Here is a 20,989-nt window from a genome sequence, read left to right as displayed (position 1 = left end):
TCATAAATTCTTAACAATCAAAGATATGTTTGTGAATAAAAAGGTTTTACTTGTGCTTTCTTTTAAGACTGGTCTGTGTTTCTTCTTCGGACTGAAGGTCAGACGTATCACAGCGTTCACGTGGATATCTCTGAGACTGCGTTCTGCTTCGTGAAATGTGCCTGGAAATACAAACACAACGTACGGCCAGACATAAATTACGTGTGGACAAAAGGTGCAAACGCATAGAAAAATCAGCGGTTTCAAAAATACGCTGGTACGTGTGGACGTACCCTTATTCATTATTCAAGGCACAAACGGAAAGTCATGTACGCGTGCAACGTACAGTCACGTGGGCATGCTGCGTGAGCATTCAAACTGAGTCTAAAGTTTTCGTGTGCGAATTGAAGCGAGTGCTCTCCAATCATCAAAAGTAACAAAGTCATTGAACACGTTTATACAGTTAACTTTACGTTTATCAATCATATATCACAGATTGAGAATTTTAAGCAACTACAGAGCGAAAGTCTGGGTCAAGCCCCGAGGCGACGGCAAGAACAAAGGAAAACTCGAAGCGTTAAAGCTAGCTTTGTAAGGGAATATAACGAAGAAATTATGAAACGAAAATGTTTTCTTTGTTGATATACTTTGTTCGCAGTGCAATTTATTTGTTGCCGGATTGTAAGAAGTAGACACAATTTCGGGCTCCCACATTTTGTGGGAGCAACGTAAATAACAGTAAAAAAAAACTCGTACAACATTAACGAGTTTTTTACTGTTATTCAAATGCAAACATGGAAATAACGAGTAGGAAAAAAAAATCATTCATTCTTACCTTATACTAATCGTGGTGCAGGCCAGTGCAGTGCATGAACTGATGCCTTCTCCGGTCAAAGAGTAAATCAAATGTCCCGCTCTACTGTAGAAGACAATGAATACCTGGGGGGATGTACCAATGTGAGAGGGGTGCTGCGGAATAGTCCAAGTGATTGCTGCTTTAATTTCCCGGTCAACTATACATAAATTGCACGTAGACACGATTTTTTAAAGCTGGTGAACTAGACCAAGTCATTGATAACAAATGAACAATAAATCTACTTTCTCTGGTACTTTATACCCGATCAGTTGCAGTGCAATTTAATGCTCAACTACAAATCGATGGTTTTTGATGGTGACCGGAGCCGAATGATCGTCAACTATAAATAGACGTTTTCTCGACGTTGTTGTTGTCACCTGGTCGACTATAAATAGATCAAATATCAATGACAAAAAAACAACGGTGAATCAACATCGTTACAACGTCTCTATAGTAAGACCGTCGGTTTACCACAGTATTTCAATGTTGTTACAACATTGGCATTTCAACCCCGACCATATACGACGGTTCGGATGAAAAATCAACATAGATTCAATGTCGTCTTGCTATCTGGGCTGTCATCCCTGTTGGACAACATCTCCCACCCCATGCATGAGACTGTGACAGCACTGAGCAGCTCCTTCAGTGGGAGACTGCGGCACCCACGGTGTGGGACGGAGAGATTTCGCAGGTCTTTCCTCCCCACTGCTGTCAGACTCTACAATAAAGACTTTTGCAGCTGATCAAACACACAAACCCACACATGTGCAATAAGACTGCTATACGTGCAATTCTTCTTCTGACGAAGTTGTGTTTGTATTTTCCTACTCAGTTGTATATAGTATTTGTATTTCTATTTTATTCTATTGTATATATTATTCTATTCTATTTTATTCTATTGTATATATTATTCTATTCTATTTTATTCTATTGTATATAGTATTTTATTTTATTTTATTGTATTTTATTGCATTCCAGTGTTTTCTAATTTCTGCTACATAACTTTGCACTTTTGCTGTAACAAAACAAATTTCCCACCTGTGGGACTAATAAAGGCCATCTTATCTTATCTTATCTTATCTATATATGAAATATTTTAAAAGTACAGGGTACAGCTGCAAAGTATTGACAGCATTGTTAAGTAGTAGAAGGACTTTAAAGGTATAATGTACTGTGAAGTGATTTTAATACTTGGCTAATACGGTCAAATTTCTGCATAGCTCTAAGGTTTCTGGCTGCTGAATTTCCAATAAGCTGAAGCCATCCTGCTGATGATTTAGATCAGCGGTCCCCAACCCCCGGGCCATGTACCGGTATCGGTTGTTGAGGCTTGTGTGTGAAATTTATAGTTTTCAGGGTTTTTATTGGTTTTTATCATTAACTCTGCTTCCCTGGGTCTTTTCCCGTGTATTATGAATAAATCTTCTTTTTTGGTACCAGTACTGGTTTTATTTTGTTGTTTTTTTCCGCGACACCTTAAAAGCCGGTCCGTGAAAATATTGTTGGACAAAAACCGGCGTGTGGCACGAAAAAGGGTGGCGAGCGCTGATTTAGATAATCTGGTATATAGAATGTTTAACAGGTTTGATATGTTAAACATTCTCTAAAAGATTTAAAGGTTATTTAAGTATTTTCTAACTTCTGATATATTTTTAAGCAATAAAAAGCATTTGTGTTAACCTTATTGACATGATTATCAAAACTGAAATGAGCCAAGGATCCTGATTTGCTCACAGTGTTTCAGAGAAACTGATGATAATTATGAACAAATTTTATATCTTTGACTTTTTGGACCAGCAACAAATATTTCTGTCTTGTCTCTGTTCTTCTCTTAAACGTTTCCAGCAGTTCACATTTCATCAAGACACCTCATTACTTTGTGAACAGAGGTTAGATCATTAAAGGAAAGTGATAAGTACACCTGTGTGTCATCTGCATAAGAACGGTATGATATATTTTGATTCGTTATGACAGTGCCAAGTGGGACCATGTAAAAGTTAAAGAGTAATGGACCAAGGACTGACCCTTGAGGAACTCCTGATTGATTTTTTATTTTTGCAGATCTAAAACTGCTAATTGCAACATAAAAACTTCTGCTCTTTAGATACGATGAGAGCTAGTCAAGAACCTGACCTGTTACAACAACTGAGTCATGAAGCCTTTGAATAAAAATGTCATGATGCACGGTGTCAAAAGCAGCAATGAGATCACCCAAGAATGAGAATGAGACTTTCTGTGAATCACTTTTGATCTTTAGGTCACTGACCTGTTTCTGTGCTATGATTCAATCTGAACCCTAACTGGCACTTATAAAGTCAATAAGTTGAAAATTGCTTATTTAGTTGTTTGTAAACATTTTTCAAATATTTCACTGAGGAATGGCCGATTAGAAATAGGTTTATAATTACTAATTACAAATAAATCTAGGCTGAAATTGCAGCACATTTGAGAGAAACAGGGAATGCAGCCTGGTTCTGCTGGAAGTTTCTTCCTGTTACAAGGCAGTTTTTCCTTCCCACTGTTGCCAAGTGCTAAAAGGCGGGGTTGTCTGATTGTCTGGTTTTACTCTGCACTATTTTCTCTGTTCTATTGTAGGGCCTTTACCTTACAGTATAATGTACAATATAATAATAGGCGCCTTGAGGTGACTGTTGTTGTGATTTGGAGCAATATAAATAAAACTTAATGGAATTGAACTGAGTAGGTTTGAAAAGTTTGGTGGGGATCAGCATTAACTGTGCATCCGAAATCAGAAAAAGGTTGTGTCCACACTGGACTCAAAATACACCCATGTATATACGGTTTCACATTCAATAAGAAAAAAAACATAATTGATGCCTTCTGTCTCAATGTGACTATTTACCTGCATGCAAAGCACACGCAGAACCTTGTGCTGCTGTCATTTACGTGCCTGCAGGTGTGCTCACATCAACTACTGCTGACAGAAAACATTTCATGACTACATATCATGAGTTGTGTAGCCTACAGCAGTCATGCCACACCCATATTAAAACCATTTGAAATCCTCTTTTTTCAGATGTCATCTGCATTACCATAAATGTATAAGAGTTGGACTAGACGTTTGGACCTCCTGGTGTCTGTCCTGTTACGGAATATGTTTGAAGTTGATAAAAAAATTTAAATATCATAATTTGCAAAGCCTTGAGGGAGTCACAGCTCCTGTTTATCTCTCTCTCTTTTGTTAGGCAAAGCATTTCAGTGGAAGGTTTATCACTTCATATGACATGTGAAAATAAAGTGAGAGAGAAGTAACACCACTTAATGCTCAAGACCTTAAAGACACAATAATAAGAATAAAATATTGAATATAAAGCTCATTACACTTTAAGTAAGAAAGCACACTTATAAATGTTAAATACAGATAGATTTCCTCTCAAAGGTCACATTTATTGTGCTTTCCTCCTTTCATTCAAAACGTCACAGAAAACAGACACTGAAAGAAAATATTTATCATTACAGAGAATTATTATTATTGAGAATGCAACAACAAACAAAGCAAGTAAATAACCAGAGGTTCAAACACAACACATGTAATGACATCATTTAAAAACAGGGCTCCTGCACACCTACTGGTCTAACAGAGCTAAGGCTGCTGACTGCATCTTATGGGGTCAACATCTCTGCTTTGTAGTTTTAAACACACACAGTGTCAGCTTGCTGCGATAATAAATGTGTGGAAGACTTTTTTCAGGTGTTGGCTTCAAATTTTGAATTCAAATCCGAAACTGGCAAATTTTTAATCTACTGGCTCAGCAGTCCAGTTCACCGTTACAATAGCACAACTGCTTTGGTACACAAAACAAATCCATTGCTCATTATTGCTGAACCACAGCTAATGAGTACATTTGAATACGAACATTTTAAGCAAAACCATAGCTATGAAAACATTGCTCAATTATAGCTTGTTAAACACCTAAAGCACAGCTCCAGCAGAGACATGATCAGGTTTAGCAAAGCGTCCATGCAGGGACTGAAATACTGTCCCTGTTCTCGATTAAGTTTTTTGAATATTGTCTAATTTATTAATTTTTTTAATATGCATTTATACAAAAGGAAAACGTACCCAGATGTCAGCAAACTGTTTGCATCAGGCATGAAACTTTGCATGTGTTTGCATGGCTGAACGCAGCTCTGCACCACAATCTATGACCTCATACCTCTGCTTTGATCGCTTTTTGCCTATCAAGATTCTTCATAAATGGTTCAAATGACTCAGTCGGATCTGCAAATCTGCAGTTTCTACGGCGAAAAATGTACGGAAGCAACTTGAAATAATAATAATAATAATAATAATAATAATAATAATAAAGAATAAAGAGAAAAAGGAACTCAATAGTGTGGATGCTTAACCAGCATCCACACAATTATACATGTGTATTTTGATTAATTTTATTGAGTCTAAAATACTGAGCCCATATAAGCCAAGTCTATAATGTACCAAATTTATATTGCAGGAAGCAGAACATATAGCTTTGTTCAGACATGGTTTAGTTTGGTAAAAAAGATACTGGAACAAAGACCATATGTTCTCTGTGGGAAATTAATAGAAAAATTACATTCAGTTACAAAGAGTAACAATTAACAATTCACAAAATGGTTTTAATAAGCAAAAAGGTTAATTGTACCCTTGTTGTCGATTTTAATAACGTGTTCCTTGCTTCGTTGCAGGTCTCTCATGCCCTTTGGATTATCCTGTAGTTGACAGAAAGGAGAATGAGTGATCTAATCATTAAAAATATCGCTGATAACTGTGTTTCTTAAGGAGTGTAATAGATGAGAGATGGCCATGATAATGGGGGCTTACAGGGAATATCTCTTCTGTCTCCTTAAAGCATGAAGAAGCCTTCTCTAGAAAGAATGCCCAAAATATAAATTCAAGTTAGTAGTCAGATATATTTAATGCATTTTTTATATGGCATAAATCTTTATTTATATATAGAATTTGTGTCTGATGCACGCACACACACACACACACACACACACACACACACACACACACTGATAGGTTTATGCTACAAACCTATTTGCTGGAACATTCAAGACAATTCTACTACACAGCAAAGCAAGACACAAGCAGTGATGGGAATAACGGCGTTACAAGTAACGGCGTTACTTTTGTCAGTAGCGAGTAACCTAACTAATTACTATTCCTATCGTTACAACGCCGTTACAGTTACTAACAAGAAAATGCGGTCCGTTACTATTTTTCAACAAACAGACGGTTGAAGCTGTGTTCAGCTTACCGCGTCTTATACCAGTTGCACCGAAGTAGCTGTAAGTAATCTGGACGCTACAGCTTTAAGCAGCTGCGCGCTCCCGCGGACGGCAATCACGATCACTGTCTAGCACAACACCTGGAGCTCAGGGGGCAAAACAATCGCATGAGTGCTGCTGTTTGACTGAGGAAGAATAAAGTAGTCGTGGTAAGTTAATCACATGACCACTTAAAGACCACAATCTATGACCTCATACCTCTGCTTTGATCGCTTTTTGCCTATCAAGATTCTTCATAAATGGTTGAAATGACTCAGTCAGATCTGCAGTTTGAAGAAAGAAAATAAACAAATGAACACGCTATGACTCCAGCTTCAGCTCCGAGTTCAACACAAGGTGATTTAAAAGCTTGGCATCGCTGCCCTTTAAAGCACTGCATACATCACTGAGCATAGGCTGTACCTAGTGATGAAGCCTCGTGGTGAACTGAAGCTTTCCATCCAACTGGTCGACTCATGGTTTGAAGCATTGTGATGATTCATTTGCTCTACTGCGCCATCAAGTGGACAATTCAAGTGAATCAGGCTCGATGATTATAATGATGTGATGTGTAAACCTCTAAACTGAATAAATAAATTGTTTTCATGGTTATTTATCCCGAATATTGTCTCAGTATGTCTGATACGAAAGAGAAAGTGGAAACTATCAAGACAGAGTTTTGGTATTATTGTGTAACTGTGTAATCTTGACACAAACTAGTGTGTGGCGCTTCACTCTTTAATAAACTAAAAGACAGAAATCAGATTATAGGAATCTGTGGTGTTGTTTATTTATATTATGGTACTTATCATTTGTGATATTTATTACTGTGTAGATACTTTATTAGGGGAGATGAGATCAAAATGTTGCCAGACAGGGGAAAATCTTCTCTTCCTTGCTCGTTCCATCAAGTAGAAATGCTCAAGTAACTATGTAACACGTACGTAATCCAATTCCACAACACGATGTGATGGGGGAATCAGCTGTGTTTTGCTGCACATTTTATTTCAAATCTGGCGCGAACCGGCGAGCCAGTTCCTGAATCAGTCACATGGTACGGACTCCCCGCGAGACCTCGAATGTCACTGCATATGTAATCAAAGCAAGCCTCACAAAAACTCCCCCGAGATTACTCGACACACGCTTCAAAGCTTCGACACACAGGACACATCACTATCTGTCACTTACTATAGACATCTCTGCATTGAATCATACTTGTTATTAATCTCTGACTATCTTTCACAGCATGTTTCTTCCTGTTAAAAGACTGCAGTTCATAAACAAAAGTATCACCTGCCATGCCTGAACATAGGTGCTGGTACGGCACAGTGAATGAATCTTGACTCTTTGAATTTTGATAGTTTTTACCCCTCAAATGAAGGTGAGCTAAATATTAATATAATATTTTCAAGGTCTAGTTGACTCATGGGCTCCGCAGCAGTTTTGATGGGCTCATTAGCTTGTTCAATTTACAATTCTAAAGCCCAGTTTGTGGTTCAGTATGAGAACAGACAGTTCAAGCATAAAATGTAGAGCTGTTCCTTTCAGAGTTAATTTGCCGACTCCTTCTAATGCATTCTGTCTTCATTTACTTCCTATTTTCTGAAGTGCATTTCACAACTACGCTAACATCATGTTCTTCCACAAGTTTTCAGTCAGACTATATCCATGTCTAAATGTGTTAATTAGCCATATCATTATGATGATACTACATATCAAACCGTGCAGTCTGGTTCCACTAATAGGAGCTAAAACTGAAATCATTTTTCCCCTCTGGGTCTCATGGGCTTTTTGGGCAGACGAGATTTACTGTTTGCATTTGATATTCTTTCTGTTTGGTCTTTGTAGCAACAAGCAGCAGTTTGGAGCTGAAAAAATTACCACTTCATATGTACATTATATATACAGGCTTTATGATTTCTTGGGAACTATCAGTGTTAACATGTTATTTTAATTGACCACAATAACTATGTTGTCTTATGATAACAAAAAGAAATTCTTACAATGTTAAACTAGTCAATTTTGTTCTCAATTGGTAGTAGTTTCATTGACATGTAACAGTTGTTTTTTCTTTGAACTGCTGCACTCATGGATGCCTTAAAGACAATTAAAGAGAGCTCTGTGTGGGTCTGTCTACAACAGGGGCCGGCAACCCTGGGCACGCGTGCCACAGCTAGGTTAACTAATGGCACGACCATAGCTGGACTGGCCATCGGGCAGTGAAAGGTGGTGGATTGGCCAGATGCCGGCCGATGTGTAAAAATAACTCAGTTGTTTGGTGGTGTCTATGGCGGAGCTTCCACAGAGGACAGCAGGTGGAAGAGGGAAGGGGAGGCAGGAGGAGGATTTAGGATTTAGATTTAGATAGGGCCATTATTCGTTACTTCGTGTGGTGGCTATCGCGGAGCTTCCACAGAGTCAATAACATTAGCAAGTGGTATAGGCCAGCAGGTGGATGAACAACAAGGGGAGGCAAAAGGAGAGACCCGAGGCGGCTGCCGGTCCGAGTGTCAGGAGAACTGAACTTCAGGTAAGGAGTTATGACCTGCAGTCTATCTGGGTCAGATATAAACCAAGTTTAGGTGGAGTTTATTTTCTTTATGCTGACTTTTTACAGTCAGTTACAATAACTTGTACTATGTGCTAGCTAGCATGAGTTTCTGTACAGCTGGGTGGGTGCTGTGATGTTACTGATAGTGAACTTTATTTTATTTATAAGGTTAGTTATTAGAGTTTCCAACCGTCCTGGAAAAATGAAATCATCCTGCATTTCGTATTGAGCTGAAAAGCAACACAGTTTGTCCCGGACTTCAGCTACAATGGAAAAAGGTGGATGAAGGAAAGCTGGAGTTATTCTGCCTCTTTGCCCTGTTAGCTGCCTCTTATTCTCTCATTCTCTCCCCTCCCTCTCCTGTTGCTACTTCAATCAATAATAATAATAATGTGTACTTTATTGATCCCCGTGGGGAAATTCTTCTCTGCAGTTAACCCATTCACTCAGTGAAGCAGTGGGCAGCCACCAGTGCAGTGCCCGGGGAGCAGTGTGTGGGGACGGTACCTTGCTGAGGGGTACCTCAGGGTAGCCGTTCAGGGGATTCAAACCCCCGCCCTTCCGATCATGGGGCAACTGCTTTACCTATCCCTGCCCAATGTGATCAGTCAATGATCAATGATCAGCTGAACGGCTTTTCTCTCTTGTTTGTTTATCGTCCACTTTGCACCAGAAAGAGGAAACCAGCGGATGTTGCGTTAAACAACAGCAGCACGTTTAAGCTTGATCAGCTGTTGTTAGAATTTATTTAATATTAATTTATTTAATATTAATTTCTAGTATCAGCTGATGTTTGCTGGAGCCACAGCTGTAAAGCTGCTGGTCATGATATCGGTTTGGATATGTGGTGAGAGGGAAACATGCAGATGAAACCAGGAGATGTCCTTACTGAATCATCAGCGCTGAACAGGTGATGGAGAAACAGGTTTACCTTTTAGGTGACATGGATGAGTTGAAGGGAAGTTATGAACTGTTTCTGAGAGACAAATAACACCAGGATCCTTTTTTTATGTAGCTGACAGCTGGTAACTGTGCAGGGGCGGGTCTAGCAAAGTGTTGCCAGGGGCCCAGGTAGGGCATTTACAGGGAAAGGGGGGGACAAGGAAATACTTTTCTTTATTATTCTCATTTAAAATATCTAGCTTTTAATAAATAATTATCTGAATCTTACAACCAAAGTTTTTATTTCGAGTTAGTTCGAAGAAGAAGCAACTGTTACATGTCAATGAAACTACTACCAATTGAGAAAAAAATTAAGCTTAACATTGTAAGACTTTCATTTTGTTATCATAAGGTAACATAAATATTTCACTCAATTAAAATAACATGTTAACACTGATGGCACTCATCATCAGAAAGGTTGCCGACCCTTGGTCTACACTTACATAAGAAAATGTAGCTTTTTTTGTGTGTTTCATCCACATGTAAACAACTTTTCAGATAACTGGAAACAGCACTTTGGAAAACTGCTTACAGGGTGAAGGTTTTAGAAAGTCACTTTATGTGTTCACATGTGTACAAGGAAAACAGCCCACACCTTTGTGGGTCTGGTACATAAATAAAAAGTCACATATAATTATACATGTGTATTTTGATTAATTTTATTGAGTCTAAAATACTGAGTCTATATAAGCCAAGTCTATAATGTACCAAATTTATATTGCAGGAAGCAGAACATATAGCTTTGTTCAGATGTGGTTTGGTTTGGTAAAAAAGATACTGGAACAAAGACCATATGTTCTGTGTGGCAAATTAATAGAAAAATTACATTCAGTTACAAAGAGTAACAATTAACAATTCACAAAATGGTTTTAATAAGCAAAAAGGTTAATTGTACCCTTGTTGTCGATTTTAATCATGTGTTCCTTGCTTCGTTGCAGGTCTCTCATGCCCTTTGGATTATCCTGTAGTTGACAGAAAGGAGAATGAGTGATCTAATCATTAAAAATATCCCTGATAATTGTGTTTCTTAAGGAGAGTAATAGATCAGAGATGGCCATGATAATGGGGGCTTACAGGGAATATCTCTTCCATCTCCTTAAAGCGTGAAGAAGCCTTCTCTAGAAAGAATGCCCAAAATATAAATTCAAGTTAGTAGTCAGATATATTTAATGCATTTTTTATATGGCATAAATCTTTATTTATATATAGAATTTGTGTCTGATGCACACACACACACACACACACACACACACACACACACACACACTGATAGGTTTATGCTACAAACCTATTTGCTGGAACATTCAAGACAATTCTACTACACAGCAAAGCAAGACACAAGCAGTGATGGGAATAACGGCGTTACAAGTAACGGCGTTACTAACAGCGTTACTTTTTTCAGTAGCGAGTAACCTAACTAATTACTATTCCTATCGTTACAACGCCGTTAAAGGTACTAACAAGAAAATACGGTCCGTTACTATTTTTCAACAAACAGACGGTTGAAGCTGTGTTCAGCTTACCGCATCTTATATCAGTTGCACGGATGTAGCTGTCTATGTAAGTAATCTGGACGCTACAGCTTTAAGTAGCTGCGCGCTCCCGCAGACGGTAATCACGATCACTGTCTAGCACAACACCTGGAGCTCAGGGGGCAAAACAATCACATGAGTGCTGCCGTTTGACTGAGGAAGAATAAAGTAGTCGTGGTAAGCCAATCACATGACCACTTAAAGATGAAGCAACAAGGTGATATATACCAGTTTTTAAATTGTGTCGATAGGCCACGTAAAACCAGAGTCATGATAAACAATATATACGCGGCCTTGTTTCCTCAGTAGTTTTGTCACGTTTACTGTCTAAGGACAGTGATAGCAAGCACTCTCTGCTTATGAGCAGAAAATAAAAACAAAGAACAGGGCAAGTTTTAGGAGTGACGGAGGGAGAGAGAGAGAGAGAGAGCGGAAAGAGAGAGAGAGCGAGTTTTGAGATGTGAGATTTGTGATGTTTAGCGTGTTTGGAGTGTGTAGTTAATGTGCTGTCTTGTGTAGTTAGTGTGTAGTGTTGTGGATAGTTTTGTGTTGTGTGTCAGAACAATGAGGCGACTGCTGTCTCCAGGTAGAAACAGCAGTGATACACCTGCTGCTGTCAGACCTGCAGGTATCAGGCTGTGATGTTCTCCTTTATAGTGGACAGAAATTATTTTTTTGGAGTGGCACAAATAATTTGTGTGGCATCTTATTGAAGAACAGCTGATTGTTCTGTAAATAGTTTGAAATGGTTATTTTAAAAAAGGGTAAAAGGTAAATGGATGCAAATAACTTTGTTGTTTGCAAAACTTGTGCATATGATTTTAAAACTGACAATTTATGTTTGCATTTAAAGTTATGAAATATGATTCATTAAACATATTTATGGTTGATACAGTAAAAAATATAACTTTGTCTACTCTGATTTTATGTTTTTTGTCTGATTTTAGATCAATTGTGTTAATACAGTATGACAAAATAAAAACATGACTGTAAATTCAGACGCGTGAGGTTGTGCTGAAAAGGACGATACCAAAAAAGGCAAAGTAAATCGTTTTTAAAGGTAAAATGTGGAGGGAGAATCAAAAGTAGTTAAAAATGGCCAATTATACCCTGGACCCCAGGGGGTTAAACGTTTTTTTTAAAGTAACGCAATAGTTACTTTTCAAGTAATTAATTACTTTTAGAATATTGTAACTCGGTTACTTTTTTGAAGAAATAACTAGTAACTATAACTAATTACTTTTTGAAGTAACTTGCCCAACACTGGTCACATGTGCTCAGGATGGATCTGCTTATATCTGTGAAAAGTACAGAGTGAACGTTATGGATTTGCCAATTCCAATACTCTAGTGCAAGTGCTTGTGAGGCTCCATGGTGCTGAACATTGAGCACAGGGCTCACTAGAGGACTTTGAGTCCTCAGTACACCCTTATGAAGTCTGTTTCTGATTATTTCGTCTGCTAGAGGCCATTTTCTAGGTCATTTTGAGGATCACCCTGTTCCTCCTTGCATAAAGGATACCAGTCCTGCTGATGGGTTAAAGGCCTCCTACAGCCCTGTTTAGCTCTCTGTTTAGCCCAGACATCAAAGGTGTGGGTCTCTATTTCCTTCTTTGATGTCAGAATGTGCACAGTGTTGGTGATAGTTCCTCCTACGCTTCTGATTGGTCAGCCTTTTAATACAGACAAGATTATTATTAGCAAATACAGTACCAAAACCCCCTACTCAGTTGCATTAATAAGCAAAATAGACATTTCTCTCAGCAGTAGTAGAAACTAAAGCAGAGCCCAACTTAAACTATAGTGTCCATATACACCATCTGTGAAACACAAACACTTAAACCCCAAGTGAGTGTTCATTCTCTTCAGCTGCAACTTTGATTGGCAGATTCAATTCAATTTATTTTTAGTTATCTAGCTCCAAATCACAACACTCGCCTTGAGGTGTTATATATAACTACAAAAAGCTAACCCTGAACAAGAACTTTGCAACAGTGGGAAGGAAAAACTCCCTTTTCCCTTTAACAGGTAGAAACCTCTGTCAGAATCAGGCTCAGGGAGGGGAAGACATCTGCACTGACCGGTTTGTTGAGCAAGACAGGACAAATTAAATACACAGTGAAGGAGGGCCAGAGATTAATAATGATGATTAAATGCAAAGTGGCATGTAAGCACAGAGAGAGTGAAAAAAGGTTAGTGAAGAAGAAACCATCAGTGCATCATGGGAAGCCCCAAACACTCTATAGGTCTATTGAAGTGTAACTAAAAAGGAACGTTTTACGCATAGATTACCATCTAAATGCTACTTTGCCATAAGACCCCTATAATGAGCAAAAAAGGTCACAGGTTGCAAAAATACATAAAGTCTAAATAAATAAAAAGTCACATATAATTATACACGTGTATTTTGATTAATTTTATTGAGTCTAAAATACTGAGTCTATATAAGCCAAGTCTATAATGTACCAAATTTATATTGCAGGAAGCAGAACATATAGCTTTGTTCAGACATGGTTTGGTTTGGTAAAAAAGATACTGGAACAAAGACCATATGTTCTGAGTGGGAAATTAATAGAAAAATTACATTCAGTTACAACGAGTAACAATTAACAATTCACAAAATGATCTTAGTAAGTAAGTAGGTTAATTGTACCCTTGTTGTCGATTTTAATCATGTGTTCCTTGCTTCGTTGCAGGTCTCTCATGCCCCTTCGATTATCCTGTAGTTGACAGAAAGGAGAATGAGTGATCTAATCATTACAAAAATATCCCTGATAATTGTGTTTCTTAAGGAGTGTAATAGATCAGAGATGGCCATGATAATGGGGGCTTACAGGGAATATCTCTTCCGTCTCCTTAACGCGTGAAGAAGCCTTCTCTAGAAAGAATGCCCAAAATATAAACGCAAATTAGTAGTCAGATATATTTATTGCATTTTGTTATATCATATAAATCTTTATTTATATATAGAATTTGTGGCTGATGCACGCGCATACACACACACACACACACACACACACACACACACACACACACACACACACACACACACACACACAATAACAATTTACAATTCAAAGGAATATGAAGTTTCCTTACTGCACTGTATCTTTCTTGCCAATACAGCCAAGCCCACTAGAAGCAGGAGAGACACACACCCCACTATAGACTCCAACAGGTAACTAGGAAGCAGGCACAAAGCAGACTGAGCAGACAATCCACCTTCGACATCCATTAAAGTGAAGATAAAAAAGTGCTGACTTTTACCGGTAACGGTTCCAGGGCTGACTCGGAGTAGGTGGGGTTGTCACGGGCTCTGTTTCTGAAGGTAAAGATATTGTAGCGCTAAAAAAAATACTGTAACAACTCTGTAAATATGCTGTTATAGGTAAAGAGTGTTTCCAGCATCCTAACATCAATATTGTTCATAGGTGACTTTTAATAATCGATACCCTGAACAAGTAGAGACTTGAGAGCCTCTGCCATCTGTCACAAACACATATTGATCTTTAAAGCTGCTTCTTCCCATTTCAGCAGCTGCAAGGTGACATGGAGAAAATGCCAAGCAATCACACAAATACCTACAATGCATGATTTAAAATGCTAATAGGTTATGCAAATGATAAGCTGTAATCATTTATTTATCTTGGAAATGTTGCTATTACTCTAACCTAAGACTACAGAGATGGTAAATATGCCTGTAAGGACTGTGAAACATGGGAAGGGTCTTAGTATGTTTTCTTTCACTTAAAATAATGTTGTCTATAACACAAAATGGCATTATGTATGTTAAAATCATTTGCAACCAATGATACACAATAATGACACAATCTCAGACTATGTCTGTTTAGCATTTTAGCAATTTTTGGTTCGTTCTACAGTTAGGGGTAAATTTCATGCCAACGAGCTTTATCGGCCAAACATTCATTTCAAGCAATGATAAATATCATAGTTGTTTTTAATTAATTTTTAAAAAATCAACCGTTTCCATCATTTATTCTTTCATGGCCATTTAGCTAAATGTCAAGTTTTGCTATTCAAATTAACACTAGGCTGCATTTAGAGGTGACATGTTAGCGAGGGCCTAAAACTAAAGAATTGCCCATTTGTTACCTGTCACCCTGTTTTCCTTGGATAACACATTCTATCATGATTTAGACTTAGTCTAATTAATGCACCACATGCTGATTTTGAGAGAAGCACTTAATATTTATAGAAACAGAGAGAGAAAATAAAAATGTTTTTATCTGAATACAGGATTCTCTTTTCCTCTTAATGCATGCCGTCAGCTGTGTTGCTCCTATCAGTTGCATTTCTTTTACAGCCAACTGTGTTACATGTGATTTTTGTGTCATAAATCTTTTAAATGTTGGCTAAATAGCAATAAAAATATACGGGGTGCATTTCTAGAGAGGGAAGTCTAGAGTTATTCAACATAAGGATGTTGAATAACTCTAAACTCCCTGTGATGAAAAAAAAATCATCCTTCATGATATCAGCACACAGAAAATCCATAATGAAGTTTAATTATCACAGTTTCGAGTCAGTTAGACAGCAAAGCTCAAAAGTATCATTTGTTATGTTTTTTATGTCCAAAAAAATGAAAGGCTCTTTATCAACTTACTAGTAGAGCCGTGTGGTCTGACCTGAACCTGTACATCTGCTTGCTGCTGCCCTGCAGAACATAAATACCCGCCAGCATCGCTCATCTGCAGCTTCTTTAAGGTTACATTGAAAGCCCCAGTTATGTCATCGCTGATGGCCACTGAAGCGTCTTCGTAACTCCCTTTAGAACCCGTCAACAGACAGGAGCTCAGGTCTCCTCTCCGACACCACTTCTTCTCACTTCGTCTGTTGACAGGCAGTCACAGGAGAGTCAGTGAATGCTCACTGTCCACCAGCGTTTGATACCAATGAAAGTTTCTGGACAAATTCCCACATTTACTGAAGTGTGATCAGTGCTTCTTTGAGGACAGTTCTAAGGGTTTTAAAGGATAAAATGTGGATAAAACCCTCCAAAGGAAAACCAAATACCTGAGTCTCAGAGTGTAAAGGCATTGAACCGTGAGACTACTTCCTTCTTCCCCACTCACAATTCTGTTCACAACTCTCACACCTGCAGAGATCGTGAAAATGCAACAAACTTCTTTAAAACTGTGGGTCAATAAATGTTTATCATTTCAAAATTTTTCCATTACTCACCATGAAACACTTTCACTTCAGTGTTAGCAATGTCATCGGCCTGCCATTCGTCACCTATTATTACACCACACGAGTACCACCCAGAGTCCGTCTCTTTCAGGTCGTTCATGGTCACTGTGAACATGTACTTGCCCCGGTCGTCAGAAATGCTCACTTTGTCTTGATTGGCCGAGGAGGTCTCGTCAGTTCGAGCCAAGATATCGCAGAAAGTTCTCGTCCACCCATGACACCAGTATTTGACATGGTTAGCATAGTGAGAAGCATATCGACATTGGACAGTGAGGGATCCACCCTCCGGGCCAGTAAAGTCCTTCTTAGTGCTCACCCAGCAGAGAACAGCTGACAAGAAGTGGAAATGATTAAATGTTAAACACCAATTTGAAATGAAACTTTTAGTCATGACACAACTTTAACAGAGCAGTTGCTCACAGCGGACACCTGTTATCTATAAATAAAAGGTGTCGCCCTTGTACCATATTAAGAAGCTTCTCGGATGAGAGGTGAAACGTCTTCAAGCAACTCGGGGGGGATGCAAGCTTTTAACAACCTTTTAGTCCGTCTTAAACAAACGATTAATACAGAAAAGTCATAAAATTGTACAGAGAAGCAAGCCTAAGGAGTATCATACATTTTAACAAGAGTATTTGCCAAAAGCACAGCAGAGAAGTGAGGAGGAGGCGGCACAGACATTAAATTATCTTTGTTTTTTCCAATTATGTGAAGCTGAAAACAGCTTGAAAATCTTTTTTGTCTGACTTCTCTAATCAAATGCACACAGTCACAGTGAATACCTGGGATCCATGCTATCAGGCTGAGCGTGAGTATAAAGAGTCGCTGCATGTTTCCTCTTCAAGTTTGACACTTAACAAGAAAGTGTTCTGTGTTGTGCAAACACAGACTCCAGATTCCATCATATATAAAATTTCCCTTTGTCATGTGACCAGTGGGCAGATTCAGATGCTTCAGATGTTAACTACATAAATGCCAGATTGTAATGACACTGTAATGAACACTTTTTTAGATTTGAATTAGAATTTGATGAATGTTGTGTTGATGTTCTGCTGATTATTTTAATAGCTTTTCTCTGATTGTCATGAAATCTTTGACTTTGTTTGTTTTTAATGTTTATAATGTCTCTTTATGATAGGTCTAATGATAAGCAGCAATGGTTTTATAAAGATGTAACTCTGGTATCTCCAAAAGTTGATTCTGTTCATCTGGACATAGCGTTTTGTTGGAAAAATGTTTTGTCACTCATCCAAGTGACTTCTTCAGTCTCAGCTGACTGCAGGTTTCCCCAATCTTATAAACAGTACATTTGCATAATGACTGAAAACTCAAATCTAAAGAATAGGTTAGTGTACTAACTTATTCCATATGCATCTGGTACACTAGCTGCACAGTGGCTCAGAGGAAAGCACTCCCAGGGGTCATTAACACCGCCCAAAAGGTCACTGGCTGCCCTCTCCCCACACTGGAAGATCTAAACAATACCTGCTGTCTTAGAAAAGCTCAAAACATTATAAAAGATACCTCACATCCTGGGGACTCCCTGTTTGAACTGTACCAGCAGACGGTACAGTTGTTACTTCTGCAGTTGTTGCTTCTGCTAAAAGACCTTTTATGGTCATCTATTTCCTGGAAACATTTGTGATGATCTCAGAAAGGAAAGTTTTAGCCAGTTTGACCTTGCCGGCAAAAAACCCCCTAAAATTCCCAGTTTTTTCAGATCGCCTTACACAGAGCACGTCTGAATACTGCAAAAAAAAGATGTCCATCACGCCACTCTTGTATGAATCTATGCACTGACTGAAGCATGTATGTGGGAATGTATGTGAATGTTTGCTAATACTATTCCTATTATCACTTTTATTTTTATGTATCGATTTTATTGGATGTTATTGTTTTACTTATATTTTGACATTGTTAGGGATGATGCACTGATCAGGGACCATTTTTAATTTCATTGTACCTGTGACAGTGACAAAAAAGACATTCTGATTCTGAATTGTACTAAACTGTTACGAGGTCAGCGGATGCTGAGACCCAATTCTTTTGCCCTCAGGCTGGATAAAGAAGACGCAAACTCAGTGTAAATGTATGATTTATTCAACAAAACCTTCCAGAAGGGAGATATGCACAGCCTCCTACAGATCTGAGGGGCGCTCCCTCAGTGAATACATCTGTTCGTAGACAGAGGAATGGTAGTGTGTATGCAGGTGTATGTTGTTAGATTTGTATTGTTTATTGTTATTTATGCTTAGAAATATTTACTCATATATGCTTAGAAGTATATAATCATTTGTAGATTGAAAGAATGTCTCATCCTAGGAGGTCTGTAACAACTCTGTGTAGCATGAAGAGGGGGGTGCGTTCACTCCTCTTCTGACTGTTCTGTTCTCTTGCTGATATATGGTATGGCAAACACACGTATATCTGTTTGAGTGTAAGAGCCTTTTGTTTAGATGTACCGCTAGACTCCTGGCACCAGCTTTGGGGAGTCGTCACAGGGTCTCATCTTGACCGCCGCCCCCCCCACACACACACACACGGGTCTATGTGCTATGGAGGGACTATACTACGTCAATCCGCCCGGTGGTGGTTTAAGTGGACTACCGTTTCCAGAGGACTTAGAGCCAAGGGAGCGAGGTTAAAGTGTTCGAAAAAATCTGAAAAAAATTTGGGTCACTTCAGACCTCATACACTCCCTATAGAAGTCTAGATACACTGATACACACCAAACAGACTCTATTGTGTTTTCTGGAGACATTGTCCACTTGACAACGATGAGGTCCAAAAAAACCAATATTGGGTCTTTAAAGGGACAATGATGTCATTTTTAAATAGTTCATCATTACCATGAATACACATCTGACAGGACACAGGATTACTGGGACACCAAATGTTGCAAAGTGATGAAACAATAGACTTCAAGAACCTTAAATCATGGACATTTAATAGAATGGTCTGTGCTTTTAGGTTTTAATTCTGTTGATAAAGCATAATATTCAACTACTGCCCTAATATTTGCTCCTTTCAATACAAACCTTCAATTTCGATCTCATCCAGTGATTTCCCCTGGATCTGGGAAAGATGTCCTTTTTCCAGTGTTAAAAGCAGTTTGGAAATCTTGGCCAGCTGTGTTGTGGGAACTGGTAATCTGTAGAATTCGCGGTGAATGCGGATATCATGACCCAAGAAATCTGCAACCTGATCAAGTTCATTGTTTTTCAAATTAAGGACTTGTGAGAGTGTGGCAACATGTTTTCTGAGCTGTGTCGAGCTTAGATACTCAGGCTGCTTTGCTCCATACTGGTGTGCATGAACACGCAAGGAGTCCATTCCTCTGTAATGACTCATTGATCGGGGTCTTGCAAAGAGGTAGATATTAGTGGCACAAATACCACAGTCAGGCCTCCTACTAACCAGTAGTGACAGAGCATCCAGCATGCTTGGTGTTAGCAGAACTGGAACATTTCTGTCCCTTTTTCCCATTATTTCTATTCTACAGAAATAGTTACAGAGTCTCTGTTCCATTTCTGAGAGCCCCATGGCAACATCTGTGTGGAGTGCCGTTTTGTCTCTTTCAAGAAAACTTTTGAGGCACATCTTTGAAACCTCTCCAGAACGTCTTCGATTGAACACAATGATTTGTGAGAGTGTAACTTGTGCAAGTTGGGCATAATTCTGAGCTGTGGCTTCGTTCTCCAAGCTGCAAAAGGCACTTTCTGCAGATTTTTGAAGGTAGTGATGGAGAATCCGAACATCTTCTGTAAAGGGCAATGTTGATGGCTTGTTAAACTTTGCCTCACTCAATGTGTTCAAGGCACGGTGAGACACCATCTCGGACCATTTGGAGACATACAACTTCTTGAACGCATCAGTGGACTTGATTAGGGCTTCATCCTCTGTCATGAGGGCACGACTATGGATAATGTCAGACATTTTATGCAGTGTATGTCCCAGTTTCAGCGCAAGGCTTGGAGTTTTGTATGACAGTGTCTCTTCATCAAAACCTGAAACTTTCTTTACTGCTTGCACAACTCTCTGGAAGTTAGCAGGCTTAATAGCTTCTTCCATGTTATGCACTGAGAATTCTGTACACAGACACAACAACAAACGTCCCGCTTCACGAAGCTTCTGTTGTATATAATCATACTTTGTAGGGTCTTGTCCATGTTTATTATAGAGGGACCGGGCAAACTGAATAACAGTAAAGTCATTTCGCACAGCTGAGGCAATCTCATCTTGTTTCATAACAGCAAGAACCTTCCACACTCCACTTGACACCTGCGGATAACACTGAGACTCCAGAGTTAAAGCCAGGCCGAGTACTTTGGTTCTTCCAGGTTCTTTATCTGTGTCATCTTCAGTGATGGGAATAACGGCGTTACAAGTAACGGCGTTACTAACGGCGTTACTTTTTTCAGTAACGAGTAATCTAACTAATTACTATTCCTATCGTTACAACGGCGTTACAGTTACTAACAAGGAAATGCGGTCCGTTACTATTTTTCAACAAACAGACGGTTGAAACTGTGTTCAGCTTACCGCATCTTATATCGGTTGCAGGGAAGTAGCTGTAAGTAATCTGGACGCTACAGCTTTAAGCAGCTGCGCGCTCCCGCGGACGGCAATCACGATCGCTGTCTAG

The 20,989-nt window shown here is 38.8% G+C and overlaps 2 protein-coding genes across 13 annotated transcripts in view; both read right to left on the bottom strand.

Moving 5' to 3' along the window:
- LOC116333683 (polymeric immunoglobulin receptor-like) overlaps positions 1–20,989 on the bottom strand; it is a 180,766-nt gene that overhangs the window by 45,450 nt on the left and 114,327 nt on the right. Inside the window, exons 1-13 of one of the 12 annotated variants that reach the window (XR_005612478.1) lie at positions 17,127–18,670; positions 16,336–16,674; positions 16,168–16,249; positions 15,758–15,984; positions 14,401–14,455; positions 14,233–14,315; positions 13,968–14,011; positions 13,787–13,853; positions 10,677–10,720; positions 10,498–10,564; positions 6,329–6,393; positions 5,661–5,699; positions 5,482–5,548 (exon numbers count right to left, since the gene is read on the bottom strand). Coding sequence is in view for 10 of the 12 variants with exons in the window: in XM_039610020.1 (XP_039465954.1) it covers positions 5,482–5,548; positions 5,661–5,699; positions 6,329–6,393; positions 10,498–10,564; positions 10,677–10,720; positions 13,787–13,853; positions 13,968–14,011; positions 14,233–14,315; positions 14,401–14,455; positions 15,758–15,984; positions 16,168–16,249; positions 16,336–16,674; positions 17,127–17,175 (1,228 nt within the window). In the remaining 2 variants the exon portion in view is untranslated. Of the gene's footprint in view, positions 1–4,218; positions 5,549–5,660; positions 5,705–6,183; positions 6,211–6,328; positions 6,394–10,497; positions 10,565–10,676; positions 10,721–13,786; positions 13,854–13,967; positions 14,012–14,232; positions 14,316–14,400; positions 14,456–15,757; positions 15,985–16,167; positions 16,250–16,335; positions 16,675–17,126; positions 18,674–20,989 lie in introns of those variants that run through there. The other 11 variants (XR_005612479.1, XM_039610020.1, XM_039610022.1 and 8 more) reach the window with 11 other exon arrangements.
- LOC120439225 overlaps positions 18,713–20,989 on the bottom strand; it is a 31,104-nt gene continuing 28,827 nt past the window's right edge. Inside the window, exon 5 of the mRNA XM_039610006.1 lies at positions 18,713–20,702. Within this exon, the coding sequence (XP_039465940.1) occupies positions 19,372–20,702 (1,331 nt within the window). The 3' untranslated portion in view covers positions 18,713–19,371. The remainder of the gene's footprint in view (positions 20,703–20,989) is intronic.

Source organism: Oreochromis aureus, linkage group 3 (assembly GCF_013358895.1).
Source record: "Oreochromis aureus strain Israel breed Guangdong linkage group 3, ZZ_aureus, whole genome shotgun sequence".
Classification (NCBI taxonomy): Eukaryota; Metazoa; Chordata; class Actinopteri; order Cichliformes; family Cichlidae; genus Oreochromis; species Oreochromis aureus.
The sequence above is the reverse complement of the archived record's forward strand: the minus strand, read 5'-3'. Positions and strand labels throughout refer to the sequence as shown.